This window comes from Sander lucioperca, chromosome 15 (assembly GCF_008315115.2).
Source record: "Sander lucioperca isolate FBNREF2018 chromosome 15, SLUC_FBN_1.2, whole genome shotgun sequence".
In the NCBI taxonomy this organism is placed as follows: domain Eukaryota; kingdom Metazoa; phylum Chordata; class Actinopteri; order Perciformes; family Percidae; genus Sander; species Sander lucioperca.
This window is the reverse complement of record NC_050187.1, coordinates 11,118,386-11,128,385: the sequence shown is the minus strand read 5'-3', so window position 1 is coordinate 11,128,385 and position 10,000 is coordinate 11,118,386. Positions and strand designations below refer to the sequence as shown.

General features: G+C 43.6%; 1 protein-coding gene across 1 annotated transcript in view; it reads right to left on the bottom strand.

Annotated features, from left to right (window-relative positions):
- The window catches only part of ttc7a (tetratricopeptide repeat domain 7A), a 58,991-nt gene that overhangs the window by 19,218 nt on the left and 29,773 nt on the right, over window positions 1–10,000 (bottom strand). The window contains exons 17-20 of the mRNA XM_031284106.2: window positions 7,457–7,573; window positions 6,626–6,738; window positions 5,533–5,667; window positions 761–963 (exon numbers count right to left, since the gene is read on the bottom strand). Coding sequence (XP_031139966.1) covers window positions 761–963; window positions 5,533–5,667; window positions 6,626–6,738; window positions 7,457–7,573 — 568 coding nt within the window. The remainder of the gene's footprint in view (window positions 1–760; window positions 964–5,532; window positions 5,668–6,625; window positions 6,739–7,456; window positions 7,574–10,000) is intronic.

Sequence of the window (10,000 nt, the reverse complement as noted above, 5' to 3'; positions counted from 1 at the left end):
CTTTTGTCGTCTGGCTTTGACGAGGGGGCGGAGAATTGGCATCAGCTGTGTGCTTGGCCATCAAGTGGTATTTCAGACTGGACGTGCTGCGACGATAGCTCAGTTCACAACGACAAAACACACAGATCACTTTGGTCTTGTCAATGGAACCATTTGGCAACTTTTTAAAAGTAAACTTTCCATTCAGAATCTTATTGGCATCCATTTCGGAGTCTCGCGCTCGCCATCCACTCAAAAGGTAACGGTAGCCTACTACTCTTTGGCCGGCTCGCAAGCCCAAACAAGTGTGTGCGGCGTGTCTGTTGTTTTGTTTCCAATCTAGCTATATCCAGTGTGGTGTTGTAGTTTTTCTAACGTTACTAGTTGTGCAACAGCATGTGAAAAAAACTATAAAGTTTGCTATGCCAAAAAGAACGTTAATCTTGCGATAAAAAAATTAATAACGCGTACTGACAGCACTAGAAAAAATATAAAAAAAAATATTTACATTTGTTTGCATTCCTACATCCCTGCGTCACATGCAGTGCAATGTAATTGAGTGAACTCAAGTAAAGCATTTAAAATGTGTGCATGGATGTGTGTATGCATGTAGTCATATGCTAGGTTGCGTTGTGTGTTGTTGTGAGATTCAAGTACAGGAATTAAAATGTATTAGTGTATCCATGCATGATGTGTGTGTGTCTGTCAGCATACTGACCACTGAGCATAATGCTAGATTAATTCTAATTTAGGAGCCTCTAAAGCTTTCACTGCCTCTCACCATGTGCACAAGTATGCGCTCTCCCGTGGGATGGATGGCCAGGGCCTCGTCATACAGGTTTTTGGCTTCGTCCAGTTGGCCCCTGAGCTCAGCCAGGTGGCCCCGCTGCAGCAGCACCGAGTGCGAGTTGGGGAAGAGCGCGCTGGCCTCGGCTATGCAGAACTGGGCCTCCTTTAGCCGACCATCCGCCATGAACAACTCCCCTGAAGGAGGAGATGGAGAAAGAGGAGGGAGGCAGAATGATACGAATGGTGAGAGGGAGGAGGGGATGGGAGGTAGGGAGAAAAAGGTGATAAAAGATAGAAGGAAAAGAAAGGGGAGGTACAGGAGGGAGAAAGGAATAGACAGTGATGCAGGGAGGATGGAGCAAAGGGAACAAGGATGATAAGGGGCAGAGAGCAAAGAAAGGGAGTTATGGGAAGGAAAAGTTGATAAGAAAATGAGAGATGAAGGACAGATGAAGAAAGTATAACAGGGAGAGAGAGAAAGGAGAGAAATGTATTAATCCCATCGGCAACGTGAGAATAACAGAGATGACTTAACTGTGAGTTCAGCATTATTATTAAATTAATTGTAAAATGTAAACTGTGCAGCGCTCAAATAATAACACAAAACACTATACTTGGATGAACCCCTCCAACCCACACGCATGCACGTACGCACGCACACACACACACACACACACACACACACACACACAAACAAAGACAGTGTGAAAGAGAGAGTGGAGTGGGAGCAATGAAGTGCCTGGGAAGTCATGAAAGTCTTGCCTAAATATGGCCATCGCATACTAAGGCTGCCTGCCTCCTTTCTTTGCTGCTGCTGGGAGGATGAGGACAAACCCCAGACACACACACACACACACACACACACACACACACGCACACGCACACACACACAAACACACACACAATCACGCCTACAAGCACGTCATTGTCCAATAAGACTTGTACACAGAGCTGACCAAAGGACCTGCCCCTGGGACTGGAGAAGACCAATATCTGGACGGGATGCTGACACAGGGAGCTGTCAATCATTCACAAGAGTGGACGCTGGGACAACCCCCAGAGAAACCCTGAGAAAGAAACTCTTCAGCTCTAAACACTGACAGCACTGTGTGTGTGTGTTACAGAGAGAGAGATTGAACTGTGTGCAAATATATTGTACACACGCCGTCTGCGCCTGAGCGCTGTGTGAACCCATGTGTGTGTTTGGTAGCTGATGTTTTGTTTGTTTACCTGTGTCTCATAGATGCACAGATGGGAAATACTTAGTGCATGCATGCTAGCTCTGCGAGATGAAAAAGAGCCATTTCCCAGCCGCGGGGTTCCTTTTCATAGCTGCACTTTGGGGAAAAAAGGATTCAGTGAATGCTCTCTGGTTATGTAAGGCCTTTTTCCTGCTCCTCACCTGAGCTCTCAGAAAAGAAATATTTATTTTATCAGTGCATGCATGTATACAGTCCATTTATACGTTTGCAGTGTGTGTTTGTGTGTGTGTTTGTAAGGTTATATATCCATTTTAAAAAGCCCTGTGTGTGTTTTTTTCCACTGTGAGCCGATGAGCATGTGAGATTGAGAGAGGAAGTGACCGATGAAAAGAGGAATGCTGGGACACACCCCTGGTCTCACACACACAGACACAAACACACACACAGACACAAACACACACACACACACAAACACACACACACACACACACACACACACACACACACACACACACACACACACACACACACACACACACACACACACACACACACAAACACACACACACACACACACACACACACACACACACATATTTGAGTTCAAATCAGCAGTGAGCAGATTCTATTTTGCCTGTTCTCAGCAGAGGAATAGCAGAGGTCAAAGGTTGGACGTAGAAAATAACCTTCGGATTACAGTAGGCCACAGGGGACATGACCCCTCGGCCCCTCCACCCATCCCATCCTGTACTGTAGCACACTGGTATGCACTGGTTGCATCACTGCCTTCACTCGGTTGCTGTACTGTATGGATTCCTGTTCCCGTTCTCATGCCTCATCCACTCCAGCTGAGTGGATGGATGGAGTGTTGTTTGTGCGGAGCATCTCTGTACTCCTCTCCCTTCACTTCCTGCTAATGATCTGTTCTCCTGTAAACTTCAGCAAGCAGACTGAGGCTGAAGGGGTGGAAGTAATAGCAGTATGCATCACTGCCATTCTGCCCTTAATAGAACAGTGGCCACATGTATGCAGGAACAACGCACACTCCTACATAAGATATGCAGTCTTTAACAAGACTGAAATAGTTCTACCCACAAAATTGTTTTAAAAATGTCCTTGCATACGGCTGTTTGTGAAGGCAGAAAATGGCTGCAGTAATCACATTAAATTATTTTGTTTTACACAATAACAAGCTTACAAATATATCATCTCCGGCGGAAATTGTTTTGTCATATATCTACATCCGTTATGTCATTACACAGGGTTTTCCAGCCTATAGGTGACCCAAAGTGAATTTCTGTGACTGCAGTGCTCAAAACGTGAAAAAAGTGTGTGCTCACGTTGTACCAAGTGAATAAACGATATCTCACTCGCCAGAGGGACTGAAATTCAACTGAGCTTGTAAGCAGGTTAGTAAGCTGCGTTAAGACAGTCAGGCTGCACAGCGTTCACAGCAGCATCTGCACAGCACATTCAGTGTGTGGAGAAGATTCTTATTCAAAAGCTGCTATCAGATATTCTAATTTGTATTCTAGTTTGATCTGGATTTGATTAATGAGGTCGTCCCTAACATGGAGGGTCGAGGTTTCCATCCCTACTGAAGCGATAACTGTCGGGATGGATTTGATTAATAAAGTATGCTTAACCTAGCCTTAGATTGCCAGACCAAATTGCAGATGTGAGTTAGTCTGGAACCTCTCAGTTCATTTTCGATTTCCAGGGGGCGTTATAAACAGCCGTAGACAAAAATGCCTCTGGATGCAATTGGATAGACCTACAACCAATCAGACCCATGAAACATGTGATGTGTACACAGACAAAATTGTATTTTGCATAATGCGTCATCGTATCAAACTCCAGAATTGATCCATGAGGTACACCACATGTTTCCTCTCTAGTTGATGAGATGAAGTCACAGCTTTACTATTTGTCAAATAGGAGGAAAGGCAATCAAGACCATTATGAACTAACTAACTAAAATGTCAATCCGGCACATGGACCCCAAAATTGGATTCTTTCAATTTTGTTTTAAGCATTTGGGGATGGCAATGTCTGCCTGTCAGTCGATCAATCTGTCCACTACTTTAGCCAAGACTGATACCTATAACATCTTGTTTACACATTCACAGTCCCCCTGAGTATTCTTCTAGCACCATCACTTGGTCAATGTTTTCACTTATCGAGTGAAATATCTCTACATCGACTTTTTCGGCATTCATGGCTCCCAGAAGATATATCCTAATGACTTTGGAGATGCCCTTACTTTTCCTCTAGAGCCACCATGAGGTTGACATTTGTGGTTTTGAGAGAACTGTTCTGACAACTATTGAACTAATTGTCATGACATTTGTTTCAGACATTCACATCCCCCTCATGATAAATTTGAATTACTTTGTTGATCCCCTGAGTTTTCACTAAGCGCCATCATCAGTTCAAAATGAACAAAAATTCAATATTCTGGTTTCTGAACAAATACCTGCAAGTCATTCCATCAGCCTCAGCTGCACTTGTTTGCATGCTATCACGCTAAACTAATATGGTTCAACATGGTTAACATTATAGCTGCTAAAAATGGTCATGTTAACATCTTAACTGTGAGCATGTTAGCATGCGGACATTAGCATTCAGCTCAAAGCGTCACTGCGTCGTAACTAGTATGCCTGTGGACTCTTAGTCTTGGAGAACTGGAAAACTTTGATTGCCTGAAATCAATACCTTGTCCATTTTGCACTTGCCAATAGGATTATTATTCATAAAGCTTAATAGCAATGGGAAACACAAACCCATGGAATCGGATTACTGTCGATCACCAGTTTACAAACAAACTTTTCTTCATGGTCAACTTTTTGGCAATTGGCTGACCTGGAAATCCAGAGTTCTCGCAAGAGCACAATTTGAATTTGCTCAGTGAGTCACTCTGGCATTCATTAATGATGCTCATTACGTATGCCCTTGTAGCCGAGCTGCACCAATCACATCGGTGTATCTGATATAGGCGGGCCAGAGGTGAGCTAAACAGATGACGACAATGCTGCGATGTCAAAGTCATTAGTAAACATTGCAAGATAGCTACGGATGAACACCAGTTGTTTGAAACAGCTGTGGCCGTTACAATGAACGAGTTAGACTTGGCTATTTATCTAAAAGAGGAACAGAAGAAGGCGCTCGCAACGTTCCTTTGAAAGAAGGACGCTTTTGCTGTTTTGCCGACCCGATACGGCAAGAGTTTAATCTACCAGTTAGCTCCGCTGGTAGCTAAGCGTATGGGGCTTAGCGAAAACCCACTGGTGGTGGTGGTCTCGCCGTTGATTGGTCGTAGTGTTATCCAATTGCGTGAGGTGATATTTTCAAATGCATGCTTGGTGCTGCCCCTCGAGTTGGGCCATTTTCATTACTCATTGCCAGACCCTTACTCTTTTGGATTTGGGTCTGGATTTCCAGGCTAGACTTGCACCCAAACAAGAGTATAAAAGAGGTCCCCTCTTAAGGGACATACATTTTCCAAGCAGTTTCAACCCCAAAGTTTGTTAAATTGTAAACATTGTATGTGCTGTTGTCATACCAGCCTGCAGCCAAATGCGCTCCAGGGTGGCCCAGATGTAGGTGGGTCCTTGGCGACGGGAGGAGCTTAGGTCCGACAACTCAGAGAGCGCCGCTTCCAGACGAGACACTGCAACTGACGAAGGGCTCTGTGAACCTGTGAAGGGAAGGAAAGGGATAAGAAATACCAACAGTTAGGGCTGAAAATGATCATACCTTTTTAAGCGACAGTAACCCTGGTTGGCAAAGTGACTACACTTTAACACAATTACTACTTTATACTATACAATTGCTACACTTTACTGAATGACAAACACATGGAAAAGGAAATATCCCAAATACGTACATTCATGGTCAATTAAAACCCCTTCAAATATGACAGAAGAGAGCCATTCTGAGAAAAACAAACATTCATTCTCTGTTAATATCCAGAACATCAATAGATTTCCTGTGACTGAATGGCAAGTGAACAGACCCCCTGACCCCGCTGGAAACACAGGTGTGGAGGTGACTCACATCATTGATATTTAATGCTTCAGGGAAACATAGTTTTAATCCACAATAGGTCAAATCTCGGGGGGGATTCGATCTGACCTACACATTTGCCTTTCTCATTGGTATTTATACCAGATAAACAATGTTTAATTTAAAATAATCAATTCAGCATGTTGCAATCCAAATATGTACAGTGGCAGTCCCCTATTAGAAAGACTTTAAAGGTGCTCTAAGCGATGTTGGGTGACGGCACTTCTTGTTGACGTTCAAAGTATTTTCAAACAAAACGAGGCTAGCTCGCCCCTCCCTCCTCCTCATCCCGTCCCCTCTCCGTCCCTTCCGTGCTTCCGCGCACTAACCCCCCCACCCCCAAATCCATCTTGTCGGTTATTGGCTGGAACGCTGGAAGACTGTTTGTTATGTTTGGTGGTGCAGGTTGGCACAGTTTGTTTTGTTGGCGTTTGTGGAGCCTGGGCTGTCTACAGAGACCGCGTTTTTTTTTTTACAGTGTGTTCAGAGGACAGGCAGATAGTGAGGAGATGTTTGCTGTATGTGACAAAAAATGTTGTAAAAAACGCATGACATCGCTTAGAGCACCTTTAACCAGTGAGAGAGCAGACCTGTGGAGGCCTCCTGGAAGTCAGGCAGGGTGAGGTGGATGGAGGGTTTCCTGGCTCCAGAGCTGACCTCTGCCCTCTCAGCCATCGGTATACTGCTGCTGTCATCTGTCTCACTGCAACACACATGTACACAGTACAGTACAGACATAATGAACAAACACACTCACAAGCACATCCTGTATATGCACTGCATATACTAAAGGTTCTGTAAATACTTCACATCAAACAATTCTTGGAAGTTATTAACATGTGTGGAGGTTTACTTACTGAGATTTATACAACAATGGCCATATCATTTGAGAAAATGTTCTATTCCCAAAGCCCCCAAGCTATCAAGTTCTGCCTCTGCACTGTGACTGAGTTTAAAGAGGAACTCCACATTAAAGAGGCTGTACTCGATATACAAAAAAAGAAAAAAGAAAATCACTGCTTTCTGTTATGCTGTAATAGATGGACAGCAAAACTACTTGGTGCATATTGTAGGTGTTATCTGCAAGCCTTCTTCCCTATATTATTATGATGAAAGAGAACTTTACTGCATATATCTAAGATGAGTCAAATGTCAGATCACAGATAGAATCATGGCAATGATATATCAGAAATGCAATTAGTGCATGAATACACACACACACACACACACACACACACACACACACACACACACACACACACACACAATCAATACCACAGTAGCAAAAGATTCCCCCTCCCAGGTTTATCATGCATAGCAGTAAAGAGCGCTTGAGTAGTGAGGTATCACACCACATTTACAGTATACAGTACATGATAAGCAATTTAGCACAAACACACATCTTGCATACACACACTCACCTGGAGCGGCTGACATCATAGCGGCTCAGCCAGTGTTGCAGCATCTCTTCACAGGTCTGCAGGGCTGTGGCTGGGCCAAACAGGGCCTCTTCAAGCTTCACCTTTGTGAACAGCAGACTGGACCAGAAAAACACACACACACACACACACACACACACACACACACACACACACACACACACACACACACACACACACACACACACACACACACACACATTACTCCTCTTAGTCTACAGTAATCTTATGCTGCTTTTTCATGTTTTATTACCACACCACATACTTGTGTACCCTTATTATACATTAAAGTGGACCAAAAACAGTATTTGCTGTTTTTGTACCCGTACAGATATCAAACTGTAAACTGAGTAGCCTGGAATAATGAATGTTTATGTGGGCCCAAACCCACTCTAACCTGTTCTTATTATCACTGATCACATTCACTACTGTATGAACACACAACATGATATTCAATTGTACTGTATGACTTAGGGCTTTCAATACTTGCCTACTACTGAAAAAAAGCATCTAACCTACAAACTGCTCTGTGGAAAGCACTGGGAGCTCTGAGCAGCTGACAGTTGCTGATTTGGTTATAAAAATAAAGAAGCATATACATATTCGTACATGAACACTCATGGCCATGCGTAAGGGTTTGAGCTTCTGAAGTATACCATCTCTCTGATGCATGAGGACTGAGGCACACGTGGATCGATACAACCAGAGAGGTGGTGAAGATAGTCATCAACAACAAGCTCTAAGCGTGTATGTACGTGTGTGTGTGTGTGTGTGTGTGTGTGTGTGTGTGTGTGTGTGTGTGTGTGTGTGTTTCTGTGTGTTGAGAGGTTGATGAGTAGGGGCTATAGACTATTTCCGCTCAGCCCTTTTAGTTGAAGACAACTGGTTAAGTGATGCGGGAGTCTCTGATGTGAGCGTGTGTGTGTGTGTGTGTGTGTGTGTGTGAGCGTGTGTGTGTAGTAATTGCCAGAAGGGGCTCTCAGAGGATACAGTCTGTCATGGGCATCACTCATCCATGAGCGTGAGGAGAAAGAGATAGAGAGTGAGAGTGTCAGAGAGACGCCTGCCTGGCTAGCTGTCCATTGCCTCCCTGTTGTTGAAGGCTCCTCCAGTTCCAGGGGAGGTACAGGGAAGGAGAAAGGGAAGTTTGAAAAAATGGATGAAGGGATGGAGGGAGGATGAGGATCAATAGCAGAGCGATTGTGTCAGGGGAGAAAACTCTCGGTGGAATGCGCCTCGTTACCGACTCACGGTTCGGTGGGCGATTGGGGGAAGGGTGTGTGTATGTGTGTTTGCGGAGGGATGTTGGAAAAGAAGAAAAAGGAAAGTGTACTTTATGTGTGTGTGGGAGGAAAGGGGGTTGGATTTTCTGACGTGCGGATGACAAGTGCTGCTGAGGGACGGTGTGTTAAGGATACGCCTGCCAGTAGGGGTCCACTAGAGTGTGTGATTGTGTGTGTCTCTAGGCTACCCATTACCAGTGTGGCAAAGCATTTAGAAGAGTTGTGATGGTATAAACCCATCCTAGTGTTAAAATGTGACAAGGTGTATGTGTGTGGGTGTATTTCATGCCTACAAAGAACTAACTTCTCTTACTGTCAATATTAAAAAATCACCTAAAATGAGTTTACTGTGAAGTCTTATATGAAAGCTGGTATTCAAATAATAGAGTCTCCAAAAATACATGTGTCTGTTTAACACAAATACTGGTCTCATTGACAAATCAGTTCCAATAGCATCATCTTTGCCATTTGTCTTTGATACAACGTAGAAAGTGCAAGCTTGTGTACATAAACATTTCAGCGGAGAAGTTAACTATGACTTCCAAGGTGCATTTCGGCAAGAAATATCCATTCACTGAGCGGCGCAAACGATTGGAGGAGGCTAAAGATTATGCTGTTGAGAAAACTCGTTTAGTTATTGCTTAAATCAGTTCACTTTTATTAATTAATTTAATTATTTTCGGGTCAACTGTTGTTGAATTTAGCAACTATGGCGCTAGGTCTGACTGGATTCTTCTCCATGGCAATAAAAGATCATGGGTATTGTAGTATTTAGAGTTGTACGCCATGCCAAAATGACATATGATTTCTTTAAAGCAAAGTAATGGAATAACTCAAACACCGAGCATGAACCCATATGGTCATTACATTATGCGGGAGTGTCCAGTGTTTCTATGTTAAGCAACATTGAGGATATTGTTGAAAGAAAAAACTGAAATGGGAACACAGAATGGAGAAAAAACACTTCCGGAACCAGATGCCAAGTAGGGGTGTTGAAATGAATCCTTGCATCGATGCATCGCGATGCGGACCTAGACGATTCTGCATCGATGCAGTGACAATCGATTATTGCCTACTGATGCTACTTGTTGATTTTCCGGTCGTTGCTTTTTGTGTTTGTGTTGTCTGCTGTGTTCAAACGTCTGCTACATTCAGGGAGTGTCTTTTTTAAAAGAAGATGCAATAAAAAGGGGAGTTCACATATATCTGACAGCTTGGATTTGTTGATGAAAACCATGTGTAG